Source organism: Danio rerio, chromosome 7 (assembly GCF_049306965.1).
Source record: "Danio rerio strain Tuebingen ecotype United States chromosome 7, GRCz12tu, whole genome shotgun sequence".
Classification (NCBI taxonomy): Eukaryota; Metazoa; Chordata; class Actinopteri; order Cypriniformes; family Danionidae; genus Danio; species Danio rerio.
The window spans coordinates 5,341,983-5,367,354 of record NC_133182.1 but is presented as its reverse complement, the minus strand read 5'-3'; the positions used below and the strand labels follow the sequence as shown (position 1 = coordinate 5,367,354).

Sequence of the window (25,372 nt, the reverse complement as noted above, 5' to 3'; positions counted from 1 at the left end):
ATGCCAACTGACCCAGTCGAGAATCAAACCAGCAAACTTCTTGCTGTGAGACGAACATGCTAGCCACTGCGCCACCGTGTCGCCGCGTTATTTTTACACAACTGAATTTTTTATCATCGCAAATTCAGCTAGACTAGATATTTTGCAGCACGTTTCTCTGTTTTCATCAATATTTTGTGTGTATTAATGCAGAGAGGCCAAAGCCTGTAGTGAAGGTGAGTCCAGATCAGCGAGTGTTCACTGGAGAGACAGTCACTCTCACATGTGACATACAGACAGGAGGAAACATTCAGTGGATCAAATACAGCTGGATTAAAGATGGAGACACTCACAATCCACACACAACAACATCAGCAGCAGAGTTGAGATTCAGAGCTGATTCTGTGTCTGTCAGTGGTCAATACAGCTGTAGAGGAGAGAGATCAGACTCACAGAGATCAGACATCAGTGCTGCTGTTACTCTGACTGTATCAGGTGACGCTTCACATTCACATCTCTACAATCATCAGTATTTGTGACTCAATGCTCTGTTTCAGATATCTAGAACAGATTGTTCATTCATTCATTTTCTTGTCGGCTTAGTCCCTTTATTAATCCAGGGTCGCCACAGCGGAATGAACCACCAACTTATCTAGCAAGTTTTTTACGCAGCGGATGCAACCCATCTCGCATTCACACACACGTGTGAATCTGAAGTGATTCACATTTAGTCAATGTTCAGATCCAGAACTGCACATAAAAGGGGAAGTGAAGCTCTCAGCCAAGTTTACATTACTTTGCAGGGCTCGAAATTGCGACCATTTTGGTCGCATATGCGCCCAAAAATTAATCTATGCGACCTCATAACATATATGGGAGCATTAGTGCGACTGCAGATAATGGTTGTAGTGCGACCTGTTTTTATTTTTTTCTAAAAAACGTGCTAAATCGCTCTTCCCTGCCGCTATATTGGTTTATATTAGCTGTCATTCACTCGAGGTATTGCGCTGTCAGATGACAATGGAAGGAGCTTTTATGACCACAGGAAATGCAAATGGCTGAGGAGTGAAAACTTAAAGCAAACAGGTTTGCAAACCCCACCTAAAGTTGAGGCGCAGATGAGAGCGATCATGACGCGGGGAATATTGATCCGCCAGCTGAGATCAATCGAGTACGTTCTTTTCGGAGAAAGAGCCCGAATCTCCATGCGTTGCATTCACTGCGTGTTCAGCGCAAATGTCCGCTAAAAGTCAAATCTAATACTGTATATCGTCGCCAAAGAAGCTCGCCTTTACTAAGTTTACACTGAAACTTCGGCTCATAACAAACAGCGGTATTGCGCCGGTGGTCACCGCAAGAATCCTGTTCATAAATTGGGTCGGCTGACTCGCCTGATTTTCCATAACACAGAAAAATGAAAATCAGCTCAGACTGAACATTTAAATTGACACAAACTGAAACCAAAACTGAGTGATAGAAGTGAGACTTTACTTACTTTCTTTTCTCTATTCTTTCTTGAGGTGTATATATATATATATTTTTATTTTTTTTATTTAGTTACTGATGACTGTTTTGCAGCTTTCAGCCTTGAATTGAATGATTTATTATAATCTTTTGTTTGTTTTGTAGCAGAAATATTATTTATTAAATTGACATGCATATAAAACAGCAGTACAAAATAAATATTTCTTACTGCAATGCTTCATTTTTGTTTGATGCAAACTATACAATTATTTTTCATAAAGTAACAGACTTTTTATAGCAGATAACATTCATGCACATTAAAGGCAGCATCGTAATGAGAAATGTAATTCATTGTTACTATTATTGTCACGGTCGGGGTGGGGAAAAGGAGCGAGGACTCAAGTGCAAAGAAACAATGGGTATTTATTAATAATAAAATAAAAATAAAAGGCAAAACAAAACTACCCCTAGGGGGAAAACATTAACAAAACACACAAACTTGGCTCAACAAGAACAAGGCAAGACTGGAGCAGGAACACGGGGAGTGTAGACAACGAACTGGCAAAGGACTGAAAACATGAGGGGGATTATAAAGCAAAAAGTAAATTGACACACAGGTGAACATGACAAACTAATAATGAGTTAACAAGGAGGGTGGGACTAGACAATAAACGGGAGAGCGCATGACACAGAGAGACAATACAAGCCATGCGCTCACATAACAACACTGAAGCCCACGACAAAAGCACGTGACCACAATGTAAACACCGAGCCACGTGCTTTGACAAAAGACGCAAAACACGAGCACACGATGAATGAAAAAAACTCACCGTGCGCTCACACACGCAGCGTGTATGCTTCATCCCAGCGCCGACCAAAACCGAAACCAACAAGACTGAGACGCTGGGAATGAAACACCACGCTGCTGACAGACGAAAACACAAACACGAGTACAAGAGCGCACGCGTCCCGCGTCAAGCAGGAGCGCGCACACTCTGCGTACACCCACGACGGCGCGCGCGCACACAGAGACAGAAACAGGACCAGACACGGGTAGTGTCCGAGATCTGCCACCAAAACAAGAATTTACAAGACCAGAGTGGCAGAACCCTGACAATTATTGTCATTTTCATCATCATTAATATTTAATAATTATTCAACATTCATTTTGGAATTATTGCACAAATATCAATGTCATCTCAGCATTAGTTATAGTTGTTTCTGGTTTTTGTCAGTCCTAATTGATGTTGTTTTAAAAAACAATAAATCCCTTAAAATACAATTTGCAGCGGTGCTCAATCATTTTTTGATGGGTGATCCTACATTTTTTCTGGTGCTCCTAAATTTTTTAAGTTAGGAGCACCGGTGCTACCAAGTAAAAAAGTTAATTTCAAGCCCTGCCTTGTACATTGATTTCCACTTTATTAAAAATGATTAAAACTTGATTTTTTTTTTTTTACTTTACTATATCTTTTAGCTATAGGGCACTGCCATCTTGGAATATCGCTGTGTCTGACATCCACATTTTTGGTAATCTGAATCTGTTCTTGTTCTCCTGCAGATTTAAAGCCAAAGCCTGATCTCAGATCAGATTCTGCAGGAGCTGCACTGACTGGAAACACAGTGACTTTGACCTGTAACACTGATCTGTCCACCGGATGGGACTTTTACTGGTACAAAAACACACAAGAGTCTGAGATAAAGATGACAAGAACAAACTCCTACAGCATGAAGATTGATTCAGTGTCTGATGGAGGCCAGTACTGGTGTAGAGCTGGAAGAGGAGAACCAGTCTATTACACACAATACAGTGATGAACTGACACTCAGTGTTACAGGTGAGAGAAAACACAGTGTGTGATTCAGTATATCTGTATATCTACAGCACTTCTACAACTCTCAATCAAGACTAATGCAGTAAACTGTGTTTGTACAGAGAGTCCTAAAGCTGTGGTGACGGTGCGGCCTGATGAACGTGTGTTCAGAGGAGAAACAGTCACTCTCAGATGTGATATAAAGTGGAGAGGAAACACTGAGTGGACATACAGGTGGCAAATAGACACACAACAGACAGCAGACAAACCCATCAACCCCTGTACCAGACCAGACTGCTGCACCAGTGGAACCAACCAACAACACTACAGAACTGCTGTGAGCCGGTGCTCAGCACAAGAGTTGAAGATCAGCCGTGTTGAGGTCTTTCACCGTGGTAAATACAGCTGTACAGGACAGATGAACACTCAGATCTCTCAGCGCAGTGATGCTGTTGCTCTGACTGTGTCTTCAGGTGAGTGTGTGTGTGTGTGTGTGTGTGTGTGTGTGTGTGTGTGTTCAGTATTATCAGAGTCTGTATCTGCTCCTCTATGGCTCTGTAACTCCTCATGTTTGGTTCAGATGAAGCTCAGGCAGCAGTGCGAGTGTCTCCACAGCCGTGGCTCACTGAAGGACACTCGGTGACTCTGATCTGTGAGGTTCCAGGCTCCTCTACAGGCTGGACGTTCAGCTGGTTCAGAGATGCTGATCATCTGTCAGACAGCAGCAGAGGAGCTGGAGGCTCTTACACTCTCAGTCCTGCTGCTCTACAGCACACAGGAGTTTATACGTGCAGAGCAGAGAGAGGAGAACCAGCCTATTCCTCACAGAACAGCAGCGCACAGCCACTGTGGGTCACTGGTGAGGGAAATCAGCTTTCAGCAGCTGTCAGAACTGTTGTTGATCTCGAATGTGCCAGTAGGTTTATGTCAGTGACAGCAGCAGTATATTTGTCTGCGTTTGCTCTCTGTCTCAGGTGTTTCTGCTTCAGTGCGCCTGGTGCTCAGGCCCAGCAGAAGTCAACACTTCTCCTCTGACTCTCTCTCTCTGAGCTGTGACTCTGCTGGATGGACAGTGAGAAGATACACACACACAAACACACAAGATTGTTCAGCACAAACAGGATCTACATGTGGAATCCAGTCTCTCAGCACATCTGACACTGGAGTTTACTGGTGTGAGTCTGAATCTGGAGAGAAACGCCATCCTCTGAACATCACTGTACATGGTGAGTCCTGTTACTAAGCTCAGCATCTTCACACATTCACATCTCAATTTTACATACAATTTCATCTCACTGTTTTCTGTAAAGCCAATAACAGACGGACTTGATGAACCTGATTATTATTTTGTCATTGGTTAAAAATCTGACTACAACATCAATTTATAACTGTTTTATATGAGGCTCAAGGTGTCACATAACAGAATCAAAGGAGAGGTTTGTGCAGTTCAACCAGTCTTTATTAACAGTTCAACAAGGCAGTCTGTCAGTAATTCAAATGAATCACACAGATCCGGTTCTTCAAAGCAAACTCAAAATAGCAAACCCACGGCCGGGGGTGAGAGAGAGGAAGTGAGCCGATCGGTCCGTGCCCACCACAGCGATCCGGGAAACACTGACCTCCGGGTGCTGACGGTCAGAGCACAGTCTACAGGTGATCAAGCAAGCTGCGGCACTCAACATTAAACGATGAATCACGGGGAGACTTGACGAGACAAGACAAATGATGCACAAACTACACGGAGAACAAACGCACAGAGTAACAATAATCCGACAACAGGAGGAGAAATAAGGGAGGTAGATATAGGGGTGTCAATAATGACAAAGCGGGAACAGGTGACTGCTGATCAGAGCTCGCGCTGATTGCAAGCGCTGACAGCTGGTACGGGAAGACAAAGAAGGGGAAAAGATTGGCAATTAACAAACGAGATTCATGACACAAGGAGGTTTTTAATTCATAAAACTGCAGATATGAGTAGTTTATTCATATATTGAGACTAAACAGATGTGTGTTGTGTTGTGTTGTGTTGTGTTGTGTTGTGTTGTGTTGTGTGTTGTGTAGATGGTGCTGTGATTCTGGAGAGTTCTGCTGATCCTGTGATTGAGGGAGAAACTCTGACTCTACACTGTTTACATCGATCTACAAACTCCTCCATCCTCACAGCTGATTTCTATAAAGACGGATCACTGATCCAGAATCAGACGACAGGAGAGATTAGCATCCCTACTGTCTCAAAGTCTGATGAGGGTTTCTACTACTGTAAAACAGATAGAGGAGAGTCGCCGCACAGCTGGATCTCAGTCAGAGGTGAGACTCACTGCAGTTCTGAAACTCACTGGATTTGATTGTATTCATGATCAATCACTCACTGACAGCTGAGTTTATCATCTCACATATTTAACTTACAGCAACAACTTACTGCCTTACAGGGGTGTCCAAACTCAGTCTAAACTTGGAGTTTAGCTCCAACCTGCTTCAACACACCTGTCAGGAAGTTTCTAATATACCCAGTAAGAGTTTGATTAGCTGGTCCAGCTGTGTTTGATTAGAGTTGGAGCTAAATTCTCCAGGACACCGGCCCCCCAAGACTGAGTTTGGACAGCCCTGCCTTACAGTGTTTTGCTTAATAATTTGTGTTTCTCAGTTTCAGGGTCAACTTCAGCTCAGATTTCTGTCTACAAAATTATCAGTTTTCTTCTGGCAGTTTGTGTGTATCTGCAAGCAACAGCTGTACTGGTCTACAAATACATCAGAGCGAGAGGTACAAATACTGTCTGCTCCTTTTACATTACACAGATCAATATCAATATAAACAGATGGAGCTCATAATCAGCAATAATGCAGAGAAAATATAACTGTGAACTGAACTGAATATTTAGATAAACGTGCGTGTGTGTGTGTGTGTGTGTGTGTGTGTGTGTGTGTGTGTGTGTGTGTGTGTGTGTGTGTGTGTTTCACAGCTCCATCATCTACTAAAGACCAAAGTCAGTTTGCCGTAACAGAGGAAGCAACATCAATCTGATAATTCCTGCATTCTCCAAACGGCACGTGGAGTCTGAGAAACACTCTGGACAAGACCAGATCATCACAAGACTTCAGACACACATTCACACTCTCACTCAAACAAACGGCTCAGTTTCTCCAGCTCAGCTACACTGTGTGTGATCAGATTGAGAAACCCACATCAACACATGGAGGACATGAAAACAACACACAGAAACACCTTCTGACTCAAACAGGACTCAAACCAGGGACCTTCTCACTCTTCACTGAGCCACCATGCGTCTTACATGATGAATATAAATGTGTTGAGTGTATTTCACAGCTCCATCTGTTGAAGAGTAAAGCCAAAATTAACAGAGAAAGAGATGTCAATCTGATATTAATCCCACAGCTAAAACTTTTATTATGTGTTTACTAATTCCTGTTGTTACTAACACGCGCAACGCACGGGAGCTACGCTACAGGCGTAATCCTCACAACCTTTATTCAATACAAGAATCTGCTATTTCACAATTCTCTCTCTCTCCGTGGGCCTCTGGAATTGTCAGTCTGCTGTGAACAAGGCAGATTTTATTACCTCCACAGCTACACATTCTGACTATAACCTCATGGCTCTAACTGAGACCTGGTTGAGGCCGGAGGACACTGCTACACATGCAGCTCTTTCTGCTAATTTCTCTTTTTCCCACACTCCTGGTCAGACAGGGAGAGGGGATGGGACTGGGCTACTGATTTCCAGAGCATGGAAATTTACTCGGAGACGGTCCCTGACAAAGATCAGCTCCTTTGAATTCCATGCAGTCTCCATTATCCACCCCTTCTACATAAATGTGGTTGTCATCTACCGCCCACCTGGTACATTAGGTCACTTCTTATATGAACTGGATGTTCTTCTCTCATCTTTTTCTGACACTCCCCTGTTGGTGCTAGGTGACTTCAACATTCACATTGAAAGACCTCAAGCTACAGTGCCACTGATACACTCTGCTCCACACTAGCATCATATCTAGACAGACTATGTCCTCTTACATCCAGGCCAGCCCGTGCCAGTCCACCTGCACCCCGACTCTCTGATGTTCTCCATGAGCATCGCTCAAAACTTCAGGCTGCAGGGAGAATATGGCGAAAAACTAAAAATCCTGCACAGCTCATAACATACCAAACTCTTGTCCTCTTTCTCGCTGATACTACTTCTGCAAAGCAGACATATTTAACTCAAAAAAAAAAAAAATTTACAATGCAACTAATCCTCGCATACTTTTTAAAACATTTTCCAGTTGGTGGAATGAACTCCCTAACTGCATCAGAACGGCAGAGTCACTTGCTGTCTTCAAGAAACGACTAAAAACTCAACTATTTAGTCTCCACTTTTCTTACTAATCTGCAATTCCCTTTCTGGCTCCTCCACTAACTACAAAAAAACAAAACAAAAAAGTAATAATGTTTTGCTTCTTAGACTTTACACACCTGAAACTTGCCTACAGCACTTTTTCATTGTTGCTCTTATAGTCGTGTAAATTGCTTCATTGTCCTCATTTGTAAGTCGCTTTGGATAAAAGCGTCTGCTAAAGGACTAAATGTAAATGTAAATGAGTGTTTTGAGTCTCCTTTTCACACACTTCTCAGCACGGCTTTACATCAGTTCTCAACACAACTCTCCACTGCCAACAAACACCATTTTATGATGTGATTATGAATGTATGAATATGTATTTTATGTTCACCTGTACAGTGTTTTTTTTTTTTTAACTTTTTGCTTTCACTTTTATTTTTGGTAAAGCAACCTCGAGTCTGCAGAAGGGCACTGTGTAAAATAAAATACATTTTTATCTTTATTATCATTATAATTATCATTATTATTATTATGCTATTTTTTGTTAAATTCTGATTGCATTATCTGATTTACCTAATTTAGCATGCTGACAATATTAGTTCTGCTTGTGTAGGTTTTATATTTGTGATATTTTAATCCTAAAATGTAACGTTAGAGAAGTTATGATTCTGTGTGATGATTGTATGATTCTGCACCAAATAGCAACAGCAATGTATTGTGTTTTACATTTATCAATAGTTTTAGCACTGAAATAAGTATCATGTTTTATCTCATATTTTTTTAAACATCATCTATAATCTAAAAACTGCTTTAGTGTGTGTGTGTGTGTGTGTGTGTGTGTGTATGTGTGTGTGTGTGTGTGTGTGTGTGTGTGTGTGTGTGTGTGTGTGTGTGTGTGATAAATTAATCTTATTTATTTCTATATATTTTATTATTTTATGTATATATACTTTTAAAGAAACCCAATGTCAAAGTAAAACACTCAACTGTAGTTTTCAGTCAGTTGGAATGTTCCAGTTGCAGGAATATTGTGCTGACAATGATTTGATTATATGATCAATAGGATTCTATCAAGCAAACTGTTTAGACCAATGATTAAAGACAATGCTGCATCATGTTTGTATATAAACTGGCCTCGAAGAACTGCCCTTTGAGCAACATGAATGGAACCTCTTGTGTTTCTTCTGTATTGTTCCCTTTGCTGCAAGAACATTAAAATCTCAGAAAATGAATCTTCCTGAGTTTCCGAATAATTTTTGATGCTGACAGTGTGTCATATATAAAGCTAAATAATAATAATAAAAAAAGTCAAAATTTCAAAGCATTTTAAAAGAACCGAACCGACCTAAAATGTAAACCCAGAAATGAAATCTTAACCTTAATCGTGACCTCAATACGTTCAAGTGGTACTCGCTGCAGAGCCATTTGAGGAGAGGTGAGCTCCAGAGAGGGGGAGCTTAAGCTTGAGCTCCACCTTTTTTGCACTTCTTCTACGAGTGATGTCACTGGGGGTAGGGTTAGGGGTGGGGTTGGTGTACGCATTAAAACAGCTTACAGGAGGAGGAGCGACAGCTCATGCTCCCCCTCTCTGGAGCTCACCTCTCCACAAATGGCTCTGCAGCGAGCACCCTCTCAATACGTTTGGTGTTCACAACATAATGAACTCAAAAAAGCACTCCGTCCTTTCAGCAATGAAGGGATCTTAGACACTTTCTTGTTCACACCACAACTTCATAAACTTCAAAGGCTTCATCTGTGCTCCTTACATTTAAAATTATTAAGTTAAATTAGACAGAAGTCGGCTGTGCTAAATGTTTCACTCTGAGATTATCTGGTGATCAAAAAGCAGACACTGTCCAGTGCTGATCCATATGCTGATTGGGTGCTGTCCAGTGCTGAACCTTTAATGTGATTATATCCTCTGTTGCTTCTGATAGCATAGTTGCCTTGACTACCCTTGAGGACGATTTTGATTTTTTTCAATCTGCAGAGTTGACGGCAGTAAGGTTGAAAAATTCTGAGCTGATTAAAGATCTTTATGCAATCCTCTTATTAAGTGTGACGTCATGCAAAGCGCTACCGGGTCCAAGCGCTCTTTTCAACTGAATGGGGAGATTCATGAAATGGTAATAATAAACAATTACAAAGCGATTTAATACTTTCGAAAGTCACGATTGCAGTATATATGTCCATGCCTAATATCCGATGGCCAGAAAGTGATTCATTGTTTTAAAAATTGTTAAAATGTTGGTATTTGTTATGCAGCAAGCCCAGAGATTGTTGTGTACACTATGACTTTATGTAAAATTTACTTTAATGTGTGATAGGAATTTAACGTGATCATAAACGAATGATTTCTCCACTCAAGTGAATGGCGGCTTGGACCCGGAAACAGTATTACATACGTCACAAACACGTCACCACTTAACAAGCGGATTCTTTCTTATTTGCAGTTACAGAACGCTCTGATATAATGGATGTCACTGCCTGTTAATCTGTTTCCTAATGTTCTTTCTTATCCTTCACTAACAGAACATGATATCAGTGTTATTCATTGCCTATAAACAACATGCATATAGGGTGAGGCCCTAGAAGCGACCTCAATTGCAAAACTGATGTTATTTATACACAATAATAATGTTGCTAAACTACATTACAGCTCACCTTGTTTGCTCGTAAACAGATCTGACTGCTAGGGATGTCCCGATACAACGTTTTAACTTCCGATATGACACCGATATTGCAGCCTTCAGTACTAACTGACACCGATACAAACCCGATATAATAATCAGCACAAATCATGAATACTGTACTTTTACCTATTTTGTTGAGTGGAATGTATGAAAGGCCGGATCAAACTGAGAACAAAAGTCAGCAACAGTAAGTATGAAAAAAAGCAACCAGTTTATTAACTGTTGGTAGCATAAATGTAACCTTTTACATAAAAATATATAAAAAATAATTCAAGAATAAATATTAAGACCCTGAAAAATATCTTAATTGAATAAACAAAAATACATTTTTAAAGTGCAAAATACTAATTAAAGATCACTTCAGTTATTTATTTTTTACCATCAGCAAATAGTAGAAACAGCTGAGAGCAGCAGAGCAAAAATATTGTGAACTGACCAACTGCTTAAGGTTCAGTGTCTAAAGTTTCAATTTCACACACAGGTTCTGGATGAATTTGTAATCCAGTTTCAAGCTGAAAAATATCTGACACAGGGGAGCAGAAATAGGGAGTTATTGTTATAAGTTATTGTTAATAAAAATGTGCAGTATGGTTAGTACAAACATTTACATGATCAGATCTATTTAATCGGTGTTTGTATCATAAGAAGATTATGTGCAAAGCTGACACCGTTTATCAGAGCACTTTCTCTGTCTGGGCTTTTTAAAAAAAAGAGTTAAACATGGGAATGCCTCTAATAAAATTTCCTTCTACCCAAAAAGTAATGTCATTCTCTCTTTTAAACTGTAATGGCCCTCAGCAACAGAATGATTTCTTATTCTTAATTAACAGACAATTAAAACAACAAAGATGTTTAGCATTTAACACCTTTTACATGACACCGTTTCTTTTCAGTGTGTTCAAGTAAAAAATTAAATAATATTTCACTCCTACTATCCATGTGCACTACTGACCGTCTCTCTCTCTCTCCAGTCTTGGTGCTGCTGAGAGATTGAGATGCACCGGCCTAAGTTTGCGTATAGAGTAATGCAAAAGCGCAGTTATAGAAAGCGAAAGCAGAATCCGGTACTTGTTAGGCGATTTAGAAATCCTGGCTGAATGCATTTTTAAGACCCAAAGAGAGGACATGTCCGGGAAAAAGAGAATGTATTGTCACCCTAAATAATGAGCTGAATCAGTCTATATAGTAAAAGGCTTTTCTTCTCCGCATGTCCTCGTGCTCTACTCAAGGCTACTACCAAAGTCAGAACAGGTGTCCAGCGCGTCTCTGTGGGTCTGCAGCAGCAGAGCATGCGAGTCTGTGGCGGAGTATCCTCAGTTTCTCACGCACACAGAACCGGACCGCTGAGGTAATGTGTGGGAAGCGCAGGTGTTGAATTGAGTATCACACTGGATGCACCACGATTTGCCATGACCGAATTTTAAACGTTTTCTATGAGGGTTGCACGATACACCGCCATTCGGTGCCTTGCGTTGCTTAGCAGCGTATACAAAACCATGTAAAGATCTCTGGACGTGAAGTAAATAAACCAGTAGACATGTGCTGTTGTTGATAGCGTCAGCGTGTGTTACAGTCATAATAGATTTCTATCGTAATACACCATAACTTAGTGTGAAGAGCATGTTTAATCTTAAAGAGACTTTGCTAGCAAACAGTGTAGTGATCACGTGGGCTTTGCACGCTGGCTCTGGACGCTGCTGGACAGAATAGCTGTAACAGAGTTTGGAGCACATCGGATTTTTAACGCAGTCCGATATAGTTTTTTTTTTTGGACTGATATCGAACCTACTTTCAATATCAATTGCAGATCGGGACATTCCTATGATGGCAGATTTAATTTTTGTACTAATTTTTGTTGTAATAACATCATTACAAAATCAGACAGTTACTGTTTGCCTCTTATGGAAGACTGCATTGACTGTGTCGGTGCTTTTGTGTATGAATAATATTTAGACACCTTCCCATCAGAATAACAGTCAGTATCTGGTGTGAGCATCGTTTGCCTCTTGCAGTGCACATTTCCTTCACAGAGTCGATCAGGTTGTAAATTGTGGAAATGTTGGTTCACTCCTCTTTAATGGCTGTGAAGTTGCTGGATATTGGCAGGAACTAGAACACGCTGTTGTACACACTGATCCAGAGCATCCCAAACATGCTCGGTGGGTGACATCCAGTGAATATGCTGTCATTCTAGAACTGGGATGTTTTCAGCTTCCAGGAATTATGTACAAATCCTCACAACATGGAGCCGTGCATTATCATGCTGCAAACATGAGGCGGATTAATGATAGCAATGGGCCAATGAGTAACAATGGGTTTCAATAACATGCAGCTGTGTTCATGTCCCTAACATACACCTGCTTGTACCATAACCACACCACTACCATGGGCCACTCCATTCACAACATCAACATCAGCAAATGACTCACCCACACAATGCCATACTCACTGTCTGTCATCTGCCCTGTACAGTGAAAACCAGGATACAGCCATGTAAAGAACACCTCTACAAAGTACCAGACAAAAAGTGCCAAAGTGCCTTTCATTTTGAAGACATGAGGACAACAGCTCTGGTGGACATTCCTGCAGTCAGCATGACGATTCTACACTTCCTCATAATGTGCATCATCTGTGGCATTGTGCTGTGTGATTAAACTGCACATTTCAAAGTGGCCTTTTATTATGGCCAGCCCAAACCACACCTGTCCAATAATCATCCAGTCTAATCAGCATCTTTATATGCCACACCTGTGAAGTGGATGGACCATCTCTGCAAAGAAGTGCTCACTAACACAGATTTAAGCCCCTTTCACACATACAGACCTTTCCGGAAAATTACCGGCAATTTTCCAGAAAGGTTGTATGTGTGAACAGGTCCTTTTTGAAAATACCGGTAAATTCGTTCTGGCTATTTTCCGGAAAGAGAAGTTGTAACATTACCGGCAATTTGCCGGAATGCTGCGCTGTGTGAATGCAGAAGGAAGATTCCCGTAATAAGCGCGTGCACGTCTAGAACATGCTGACGTGAGACGTCTGCTTTAGCCAATCACAACAGTCAGACGCATTTACGTCTGAGCGGTTTGTGAGGATAAAAGCCTTTGAATATTTTTCCAGACACATTTAGCTGCTAGAAGTTAGTCAGATCACGTTTATATGTTCTTCTTAATGCCAACTGTGTAAATAATCATCGATGAGATGCTTATGATAAGCCGTTGTTTGTTTACGTTCGTGTGCCTGTGAAACAGCCTGTGAGCGCCAGCACACGCACATATTATGAACATCTCGACATGCGAAAGTGATCCTGAGAAAGTTGTTCACAATATTGATCATCCACAGAGTTTGTAATTTAGTCAAATGTTTACAAATACAAGCGCAGCCGTTTAAAGCTCATTTGTGGTGAATGATGTCAGAATTTACCGGTATTTTGGAATGGATGTGTGAATGCTCTTTTCCGGAAAATTTCCGTAACGTCCTCGCCTGTGTGAACAGCGCTTTTTTGAATATACCGGTAAAGTCGTTCCGGAAATTTTCCAGATATTTACCGGTATCACTGTGTGAAAGGGGCTTTAGACAAATATTGATCAATATTCTAGAGAACAGGCCTTTTGTGTAATATCTTTAAATTGAGCTCATGAAATTGCACCAACAGATTTTGTTGAGTATGTGTTTGGCCTGTAACCTTTATTTTTGTTAAAGGAGCCTTAAAAAGTTTATAAGCTGAACCACTGAAGTTTTACAACCTTGTCAGTCAAAATGACGTCAATGAAAGTTTAACGCAACCTCTAAAAGTCGTTATTGTCAGCGCAATAGCCTAGTGGTTAGCGCGTCGACATATGGTGCAGTAGCACGTCAGGGCGTCCTGGGATCGAATCCCGGCTCAAGGACATTTCCCCTACCCTACCCCTCTCTCTCTCCAACTTCGCTTCCTGTCTAAACACTGTCCCATCTAATAAAGGCAAAAAAGGCCAAAAATAAATTTAAAAAAAAAGAAAAGAAAAAAAAGTTAACATTTTATCCAGCGATCTCATGTTTAACTGCTGAAATTATTTTAATTTTGTTTTCTTCTTATGCCTGACTCTATGAGCTGCTGCCACTGCCTGATATTAGTTATTCTGTAACACCAGTCAGAAGATAAAATACTGATTCAATGCGAGATCGTGTTTTATTTAGTCAAAGGGCAGCAGAGAGATGAAAAACAGCTTGCAGAGAAAAAAATGACAGAGGTGTTTAAGAGGCCTAAAATAAAGAAATGAGCTCAGAGTTGTGGTTTGACTTCTGTTGTTTCTGCTGTGAGTTTGACCACAGTGAGGAAGATATCTATACTCTGTCTTTAGTTTCTCAAACTTGAAAAAAAAAAATTCACAGCAACATGTAGACCTACAGTATTCAATTCAATTCAGCTTTATTTGTATAGCGCTTTTACAATGTAGATTGTGTCAAAGCAGCTTCACATAAATGGTCATAGTAACTGGATCAGGGTAGTTCAGTTTTTAGTGTTTAAGTTCAGTTCAGTTTAGCTCAGTTCAGTGTGGTTTAATAATCATTACTGAGAGTCCAAACACTGAAGAGCAAATCCATCTGTGTAGCTCTACAGATCCTGAACCATGAAAGCTAGTGGTGACAGCGGAGAGGGGAAAAAAACTTCACAGAGGCAAATGAAGGAAAAAAAACCTTGAGAGAAACCAGACTCAGTTAGGTAAGACCATTTTAATTTTTCCGCATAATCTGAGGACCTCAGGATGAGAATCCCCAGGTGAAAATGAAAAAAAAGAATAATTAGCGTAGCTGCTGTTTATAGTGTATATAAGCAAGATGCAGAAACCTGTGTGGAAACCCGCTAAGTCATGCACTGAGTGTATGCTTTACTAAACAGACAGGTCTTTATTCTAGTTTTGAACTGAGAGAGTGTGTCAGAGCCTCAGACATTAGCAGGACGGCTATTCCAGAGTGTAGGAGCCATAAAGGAGAAGGCTCGACCTCCTTTACTCGACTTTGCTATTCTAGGTACTACCAGGAGCCCTGAGTTTTGAGATCTTAAAGAGCGAGTTGGATTGTAGCGAGACAGAAAGTTGGTTAGATAAACAGGAGCTCGATTATTTAAAGCAGGGGTTCTCAACTGGTTTGGCCATGGGACCCACATTTTTACCTTGTCATCAACCCACGGCCCAAATTTTTAAAACTATAATATAATTTTAGGAATTATAATTCATTTGTATTTAACATACACAAGTTGTGACAGATAAATCATCAAGACTTACTAATAAACAATATTTTATTATTGTCATTTAACAAAATGTCTTAAATTATAGAAATATTACAAAGTAAAAACAACAAATGTTTGGTTTCTAAAAGTGCTCTTTGTGAGAGCACATCACTACATATGACACACTGAGGTTTCAAGCCTTTTTTGGCATCAATATATGTAAATCCATACTTTACATATTCGGGGTCGTACTTGCGCTTTGACATATTTGTGGCTATAATTAAATGAAAATTCACATGTCAACCGGTATAGTTGTCGCTCGCGCATTTCAAAATAAAAGTCTTATTTAAGCAAAATAGGTTAAAAATTAAACAAATGTTTTTTTCACCACACACTCCGCAACCCACCAGTTGAGAAACACTGATTTAGAGCTTTATAGGTGAGGAATATTATTTTAAATTCAATACGAAAATTTTAAAATTGGGGTGATATGATCATATTTCTAGACCTGGTCAGAACTCTGGCTGCTGCATTTTGTACTATTTGAAGTTGGTTAATAGAGGATGCTGGGCAGCCAGCAAATAGAGCATTACAGTAATCCAGCCTTGAAGTCATTAAAGCATGGACTAGCTAGTATGCCCCTTACATTACGGTCTACAGTATGTGTTCATGGACATCATGAAAGGGCCATCAAACATAATACAGTCACAATTTACAATAAAGCTTGATTAGTTCATGTTAGTCTATTTATTTACTAAGAATGAAACAATCCAACATTCATGATCATAATTCAACATTAACTAATGCATTATTAGCATCCAAAGTTGAGCTTGTTAAATATAGCTAATGCAGTTAGCAAATATAAAGTTTACAAGCACTTAGATTGAATGATTTGATTTCCATTGGTTTTAATAAAGATGTATAAATGCTGTAATAAATGTTTTAATCATTGTTTGAACACTGCAGTATTTGACTGCACTAGAGAATCACTCAGAGCAGAAGCGTTGGGCCTATGTTTGGTCAACATTGTTGTCTCCTCCTTCAACTGTTGGTTTAAACCCAGGAAGTGTGTGATTGAGCAGCCAGCGCTCTGCTAGAACAGTCCATTAGTGTGTCAGGATGGGCTCCAGTGCACTGCCTCTCCTTCTCTGTGAGTATTTGATCAGATTCTCCACTCTTCTGCTCTTTAATACTGTTTTAATCATTCAGCTGAAGATGAGAGAATGATTGTGCTGTATGTTCTTGTGTTTATTAGTCAGATTCAGTGCTGATGTGTGAAGTGTTGATCAGATACAAGCTTCAGAGATCAGCCATTTATCTGTGCTGTCAGTGTACAATAGAGGCCGCTGGACATCAACATCTGATTGATTTTGCTTTATATATTATACTTTTAAAACATGCTGGGTTGTTGTAAACCAATGCTGGGTCAAAAATGGACAAACCCAACCACTGATTAAAACGTCTCATTTAAATGTATTTTTTTATAGCAACCCAATGTTGGGTTTGTCCATACTCGACCTGACTTTGGTTTACAACATCCCGTATTCTTCCTATAAAGTATTTAAGTGAAAACGAATCATCCAAAGAGGAACAAAAGGTATTCGGTCTTAAAGTGGCTGAATTTCACAGATTAGACACACAAAACCAAAACCAAACACTCTAAAGATGCTGCTTCTGTTAACTTTGTTGGTTGATTTGTTTGTTTGAGGCATTGGATTGGTCGATATTGAACAAATTTGGTTAGGCAGCATTTTTAGTTGCATATGCCAACAAATAATGTTCAAGCATTTATCAGAACTGACTTCTCCTTTCTCAGATAATTCATCTGATATTTATAATTCGCTGATCTCATCATATGTTTTTGCATGTATATGAGCAGAGTTCTTTTCATGGTCTTCACAGAAAAACCACAGTTGTGCTCGTCACATGAACATATGGAGACACAAGATACGTCAAAATCATTACTTTTTTTTTTGGTCTTTCTCTGGTGAAATATTTTGATTGAAACTATACCTGCACTGTAATCCTAAATTGGTTTTATAAATTGCAAAAATACATATATATTACTGCAATAAATTTAAATATATTTGTAAATGAAGGATTGGTTTGCAGTTTATAGGCGTCTTCACACCTGGTTTATTTGAGCACTGCAGGCAACAAGTACGTCAACAACACCAATGATCTCAGACTTCCTCTAAAACAGTGCACGCACGTATACTTCATGGAAACCAAAAAAAAAAAAGTTCCAATAAGGTCAAAAGTTCTGGTATTGTTACTCTATAGCTATAATTGCTAGCTGATGGATGTATGTACAATGTGATGAATATAAGATACACACAGACACACACACACTGCACACAACAACATTTTAAAACCCTTTTTGGTCAGATTACATCAATTAACACTGAGGTCTCTCAGAGTCACAAATGTGTCCAATCCTGTATAAGAGGTTAATATAAAAATAATGTAATGGTATTGATAGTGACCCGGCCTGATGAAAGTCTTTAGGTGACGGGTGTGTAAAAATAGCAGGATGCTGTGAAAAACATACATTCTCTTCCTCTCTTTATCTCATTTGTGCAAAGTGCATTAAATTATTAACAGTTCAACATCCATTGAGAAAAGTTAAACCAAAAGAAAACCTTCAGTACTAAGATCTTTAATTACATTTTCTAACAAACACACACAGACTCATTTCTGCTTTGCTGAGGGAAACCTCTCTCTTATTCTTTTCCAAAATATCTTGGTATTTTTCCAATATGCTCAACTGATGGTCTTAAATGTCTGAAACATCTATCTTATCTTCAGCAGGACTATGAAACAGGTTTGATGAATTAAGACTTAAGCCTTTGCGCTAAAGTTAGTCTCAAGTCATGCTCTGTTGATTTTCTTGAGGACAACAATCATTGAACGTGTCGGTTAAACATCATTTTAACGCTCTACTGCATGCATTATGATAGATCTATAAAAAACATTTGACTGTTTTTCTTTTCTTAGAATGGCTCAACTTGAAATGTAAAAAATAATAATAATAACGATAATAATACAAATTGGGGGATTTTTAAGGTATATTTTGTGATGTTGCCATATGAAAACAGCATCAAACAGTCGATCTAACTTAGAAATTTCAAATTCACAACTTTCCTTATAAATAATAATTTTGTTGTTAGAAATGATTTAACTGGTGTTGCAGTATTATCAGCTTTAACACAGAACTTATAAATAACACCTTATACATACTGTCCAACAACTGATATTCCAACAGCTTTCATTTATTCATTATTTTTGCAGAATATTACTAAAAACAAACCAACTATTGTATTATCATGTATACAACATACAGTGGGTATAAACATTCCCTCCAGTAAATATTAAAACAAATAAAAAAACAAGTCTAGTATATCCAGATGCCTCAGACTAATGTAGCTACTAGCTAACAATCTATATCTATAACAATCTAGTCTATATACTATGGACCTTTTAGGTACAAATTTGTGCCCCACCCCAATAACAACTCGCGTAACTTTATTTCTGAAAGTGTACTAGCTAACAATATTTATATATTCTACTCTATACTAGACTACACCTGTCTAACCTGCCTCTGAGCTAACTAACCTAAACTGTCTCTATCACTGCTCTTATTAAATGTCCAGTCTGCATCATTCTCATTGTCACTAAACCCATCTCATCTTCAATTTCTTCATCTTCAGGAAGAGCCAGTTCTGTCCATTTCTTCTTTCACTAACCCTAGAACATGGTGGTGCTCGCTAATACACTGCTCCCTGTATTTATATCTAATCAAATGTATTTCAATTAAATTTAGATTTTTATCCACAATGCAAATGCCATTAACACATGACTAATCAACATTATATCACTAGCATTCATGTTGTTATTGTTACAACTTCTATAACACAGCTGACCTTGCTAGCCAGCTAACCTACTGCAATATTGCACATTCCACTACTGCACAGTATTGCCATTTAGCTAAACACATTTAATTGATTTACAAAAAAAAAAACTAATTTGATCAACTTTAAGGTTGTGAATATGTCATCATAACTCACTGGAGGTGATGTCTCAGATTTTTTTGTGGATCTGATACGAGTTGGTGTGTTTTTATTGGCATTTTTGTTTGCATTCAACAAACTTCTCACAATAAACTGCCAGAAACCGCATCACAGAAAAACACTGCATGTCAGGTGACTTAAAGCACATCATTGGCTACACTAAGGTCTTCTCTTTCCAACACAAAAAATAGAACGTTGGTCTTAAAGAAACAGAGGCAGGGAAATGAAGATAAATATCATCAGTAGAGGGTTAAAGAAATATTAATATATAATAACCTATTTTAAATGGAACTCAGAGTGGACGCGAGTGGAGTCCAATTCCTAATACATATGGGCATTACTCAAGTCTGAGTCCAAATCCACAAGTATGCAAATGGCTGCCCACTGCTCCAGATGTTTGTTTGTTTGCTGTGTGTGTGTGTGTGTGTGTGTGTGTGTGTGTGTGTGTGTGTGTGTGTGTGTGTACTTGAATGGGTTAAACACAGAGCACAAATTCAGAGTGTTCTCTCACCATTCTTAGCAAAGTCATGACTAATATTTGTTTCCTTTCATGTGCCACCTCATTTCCTTTCTTTCGCTCTCCTATCACACTTAATTCATTATTCCCTTATTATAGACAAAGCATTCTCTGTCTCTGTCTGTCAACGGCTCCATCCTCAACTCTGACCCTCACTGTGCTCAGCTGATCTCTTTGACTGATGTCTGCAATTATAGTTTAAGTTGATCACACCTATAGTTTTTTAGATTGTCCTGTATAATGAAGATGATGGCTTTGATAAATAAGTGAAGTTTATTTATAAACTAATTTTTTACAGGATCACGTGCTTATGATTGCTTGCAGTCGGTCCCGCATTATTCAATTTACGATTTACCAATCAGACGATTGCTAAGTAACTATAAATACCCTAAGTTCCATATAACAGGCATCTTCATTTTGAAGAATCCCCCTCCCACCCCTACTTCTCCTCCTTAATGGGTGGCATGGTGGCTCAGTGGTTAGCACTGTTGCCTCACAGCAAGTCACTGGTTCTAGTTTTAACCAAGCCAGCCGACGTTTCTGTGCGGAGTTTACACGTTCTCCCCGTGCTCATGTGGGTTTCCCCCAGGTTCTCCAGTTTCCTCCCACTGTGCAAAAACATGACACTTAAGTTAATTGACTAATCCAAATCAGCACCATAGACATGCTCCAAGTAAGTGGTTATCTCTTAAGAGCAATCACTATCTGATCATGAGCTACTACAGCAGGGAAGTTCTCCAGATCTACCTGAGCTCAAACTCACCTCTCGCCTTGCAAACGGGAGGGAGTCCTGGGCTCGAGGATCTTATAAGCTCAGGGCTCTCTCCCGGGACAGCATGCCAAACAAGCTTTATAATCAATCATCAGCTAGTGCAACTCTTGAAATGAACAAAATAAATGGGCAGCAGCAGCCCCTCATAGACTACTTCCACTCACCTCTATAAGACTCGAGAGACCAGTGAGGCACACAGATAACGCTGTGTTGTACAAATAAATGAATTAATGTATGAATGATACATTTATATAAATTAAACATCACAACATGTTTGGCTGATTTTCTGAAGCAACACAAACACAGAAGTTGCTTCAATGAACCTCAGATCCTCCTTCAGATGTTGCAGTTGTGAAACGCTAAGTTTTAACTCTTGATGTGTTTCAGTGATCTGCATTGTGTTCATTAATACATCATATCTGTGTTTCTGCTTTTAGTGCTGATCTCCATCCTTCACTCTGGACTGACTCAAGACAGTATTCATCGTCCTGAATACACTGGAGGTACTGTGAAATACTGCAGTAAATATGAACAAGTGTGAATGATGCTGTAGTTTGTGTTTTGTAGTTTATACATTGATTCATCAAGATACCACATCTGTCTCTGAATTATGTTTTGCCTTCATATATTTTGGTCATCATTAATGAAGCTGTAAGAGCTGTTTTAGTGTTTGCTTTTTTTTGCAATTCTTTGTTTGACCACTGGGTGGAGTTCTGTACAGTTCTGAATAGTAATATAGGCGGGCAAAAAAAAAAGGAAAACAGGTGTGAGATCAGGGCATACTGGTCAACACTGGGATGTAAAAATAAGGGATATGCACACTATAATCTCAAGGGGCGGCCCCTGGTGGTAAAATACAGGAGAATCCCAGGAAAAACAGGAGGGTTGACAGGTATGGATCAGGGAGGGAAACATTTTTGATTGAGTTCATGATGCAGGAGAACTTTAAAGGATATTTAGCATCACTTAGAGCAGTGGTTCTCAAACTTTTTTCATCAAGTACCACCTCAGAAAAAAATTGTCTCTCCAAGTACCACCAAAATGAGCAGTATTGAAATACAGTAGCGTATTAGGCCCAGTAAAGCAGCTACAACTCTGCACAGTTTAAAAAAAACGTGGCAGATTACCTCAGAAATATAGGCTATATGTCATATATGAAATATTATATACATAATTTGATACATTTTTAAATGTGTGTAGCATATACATGACATATAATTTCTACGCGTACCACTAGAAGGAAGCCTGCGTACCACTAGTGTAAGGGTGGAGCCGAACCCGAATACGGTATTCGGAAAGGCACGAATAGCGTGTTTTTTACGAATACTTATTTCGAACAAATACTTGAAAAATTATTTGTATTCGGGAGCAAGAAAAACACTATCAAAAAGCAGCGTTTCCTCATGAGACCACAGTGCATGCCCGCGTGAGAGAGAGAGAGAGAGAGAGAGAGAGAGAGAGAGAGAGAGAGAGATAGAGAGAGAGAGAGACGCTCAGTCAGTAGTCGGAGGGTGGGGCGGAGGTAAAATGTGTCTGGCGCAAGCTTTTCCACAGATACAGACAGAGAAGGCTCGGCTGAGCGAAAAAAAATACTTAACTGCGTCACTATTTTTGTTAAATAGATTTTTGTACCTTAATTGGGTTCCAGATGCAGTTTATAAACTTGTAGCGGAGTTTGATCGGGAAGTTTGCAATCGGGTGCTCTGTTTACGCAACGTTAGCTCTGTTAGCGCGGTAATTGAGACAATAGACTGTTGACAGAGTAACGTTAACGTTCTTTTATAAAGGTTAAAACGATGCTTGTGCAGTTGTGTCGAATAGTATGCACTTATGGGAGTTATATGGTACGTCTAAATTACTGTCTTTTGCAGACAGCAAGATATATGCTATAGGCTAGTTAACCTTAGCATAGCTTCCAGTCACTTTTTATTAACTTCAAACTCCTCAAATACATTTGGGCACCCGAATAGAAAAAGAGTGAGACTGCTTCTGAGCCATTTCTTGGTCCTCCACCAGTCAAAAAAAAAACAAAAAACTTGATGTTCTTTGTGGAAGAATTTTACAGTCAGTGGAGCTGCAGATAAAACAAACTGATACTGTATAATGTGTGCAAAAGTGAAATCAGCAGAGGCAGAGATATTAAACATCTGTCAACATCTTCTATGCATAATCATTCATTTCTTTTCGGCTAAGTCCCTTTATCAATCTGGGGTTGCCACAGTGGAATGAACCACCAATTTATCCAGTATATGATTTACGCAGTTGCTACCCTTCCAGCTGCTACCCAGCACTGGGAAACATCCATACACTCTCTTTCACACACATACAATAGGGACAATTTAGCTTACCCAATTCACCTGTATTGCATGTGTTTGGACTGTGGGGGAAACCGGAGCACCCGGAGGAAACCCACGCCAACATGGGGAGAACCCAGTCAGGGCTCGAACCAGCAACCTTCTTGCTGTCAGGCGACAGTGCTACTCACTGTGCCACCGCGCAACCTTCTATGTAATGTATTATCACATGCACTAAAAGCATCCTCTCCTGATACTGTCTGTGAACCCCCCACAAGCATCAATCCCCTCAATCAGCACAGCTATGCTCTGCTAAATCCTCCACAAGCACCAAACCATCAACACAGCCACATTCTGCCCCAGCAAGTCAGTTTCAAACATAAAAAAAAAAAAAAAAAAAAAACTTTGTGTCTGTTTTGTGGCCGGCAGATAATAGCAGGGCTGTATCTTTTAGTATTATATAGAATACTTTTGTTCTGCCAGATCCCCCAGGCAGGGGTTTATTTAGATTTATTTAGTTAATTTTAGTTTTTGGAATTCTGTCCATTGGAAAGAAGTTCTTTCAGAAGAAGAACAGTTTTTTGAAGTATTATTTGTTTTTATTCTGTCTATTCAGTGTCCTTCAACAAGAACGATGGTGGTGGGGTTCATAATATTCACAATGGTATTTTATTAGTTGTTGGTTTAACCATGGATGAGATAATGGCTTCTATGTTATTTTCTTTTCAATGACATTTCTTGTCACATGTTCAAAAACAACAACCAATATTGCATGTCTATAATTTATATAATGGGTATAATTAAACAATACTTTCACTATAATGTAAGTTAGAAGTGTAATAGAAAAAATATATATTTTTGCGCCATTTTGAATTTTACTCGAATACAAATACAAATATAAATTATTTTCCCCCCTTAACAAATACAAATACAAATACCGGCTGCTCCGCACATCCCTACACTAGTGGTACACGTACCACAGTTTGAGAACCACTGACTTAGAGATACTGGTGTTGGTTTTTCTCTTAATGGTTAATGAGACTCATTTGTCGTTCAAGAAAATAACCAAAATGAACAACCTTAACTTTTCTGGGTAAAGTATTGCCCTGTGTGCTCGTCTGCTAATCTACTGAGCAGCCACTGAGAGGATGTTTGTAGTATGAGCCAGTGCAGAATGATGACGTGTGTCAATACAAAATAATACAAAAGTCACACGTTCACGTTGAAAACATCTGTGGCCTCATGTACGTAGACTTGCATGGAAATCATACTAAAACATTGCGTACGCACAAAGCTGTAAATGTGCGTACGCAGAAAAAAATTCGGATGTATGAAACTCTGCGTACGCCGAATCCCACACATATTCTTTTGTACATCCGAATGAACGTGAAACTGAGCGCAACATGCACGAGCACAAAACCCCTCCCTGCCTCCTCCCCCGTATGAATATGCTAATGACTCTACTTTGGCAAAACCCAACGAAAAAGCAAAGGCAAAAGCAAGCAAGAAGAGAAACTTTGAACAGAATGTGAACTGGAGGTGCTGCTTTCGGAGGTAGACCGGAGAAAAACTGTTTTATTTGCAAGTTTGTTCTCCGGAATTAACAACAAAAGAAAAAAATAGAGTGGGAGAGTTTAGCTGATGCGGTTAACACAGTTGGGTCTGAACATCGCACTGAGTGAATTAAAAAAGAAATAGTGTGATTTATAGGTGTAAAATGTTGCAGGACCCTTAACAGTCTCAGTGGCACAGCTCGTAAGACGCATGTCAACATGTTTTGACACGTTCGAGCATGAACTCGGTTCGAATCCAGCATCTGATGAACTCTTTCTTCTTTTTTCCCTGCTACATATCAGATTTTGCCAACTATTTATCAAGAGGAAGACAAGTAGGAATCATTAATAAGTCTGTGCATCATATTTTATTTGCACATTTATTGAATGGAAATGTTTCTGATTCATGTATGCAAATTCATCTTCAGATAGTGTCTTTATAGCAATGTGCGTGCGGTAGATCGCTCAGATTACATTGGGAAAACAGGCGACTGCTGCAAATTGTGCTTTAATGTTTAGCTGGTCAACTGTATGGTATGGAAACCTTATATACCTGCTAGATGAACCAGTCTCATACAGCTGCCATTGCAAGGCTCAGACACTTTGTAGAGTGCAATTTAACACAACTGCCTCTAGGACTCGCACAAAAAATGTGCGTACGCCTGCCATAAAGCTGCCG

General features: G+C 39.4%; 2 protein-coding genes and 1 long non-coding RNA gene across 8 annotated transcripts in view; 2 read left to right on the top strand and 1 right to left on the bottom strand.

Annotated features, from left to right (window-relative positions):
- Positions 1–7,476, top strand: part of si:dkey-10h3.1 — a 29,838-nt gene extending 22,362 nt beyond the window's left edge. Inside the window, exons 6-13 of one of the 2 annotated variants that reach the window (XM_073907965.1) lie at positions 193–474; positions 3,005–3,280; positions 3,379–3,729; positions 3,837–4,115; positions 4,231–4,482; positions 5,318–5,563; positions 5,901–6,017; positions 6,402–6,641. In XM_073907965.1, the coding sequence (XP_073764066.1) occupies positions 193–474; positions 3,005–3,280; positions 3,379–3,729; positions 3,837–4,115; positions 4,231–4,482; positions 5,318–5,563; positions 5,901–6,017; positions 6,402–6,421 (1,823 nt within the window). In that variant the 3' untranslated portion in view covers positions 6,422–6,641. Of the gene's footprint in view, positions 1–192; positions 475–3,004; positions 3,281–3,378; positions 3,730–3,836; positions 4,116–4,230; positions 4,483–5,317; positions 5,564–5,900; positions 6,018–6,216 lie in introns of both variants that reach the window. The other variant, XM_073907966.1, reaches the window with a different exon arrangement.
- The window catches only part of LOC141375273 (uncharacterized), a 256,688-nt gene that overhangs the window by 195,452 nt on the left and 35,864 nt on the right, over positions 1–25,372 (bottom strand). The gene's annotated exons all lie outside the window — the stretch shown is intronic.
- The window catches only part of LOC565813 (novel protein containing immunoglobulin domains), a 39,675-nt gene continuing 30,895 nt past the window's right edge, over positions 16,593–25,372 (top strand). For all 4 annotated transcript variants that reach the window (XM_073907949.1, XM_073907947.1, XM_073907950.1 and 1 more), the window contains exons 1-2: positions 16,593–16,637; positions 21,284–21,349. In XM_073907949.1, coding sequence (XP_073764050.1) covers positions 16,607–16,637; positions 21,284–21,349 — 97 coding nt within the window. In that variant the 5' untranslated portion in view covers positions 16,593–16,606. The remainder of the gene's footprint in view (positions 16,638–21,283; positions 21,350–25,372) is intronic.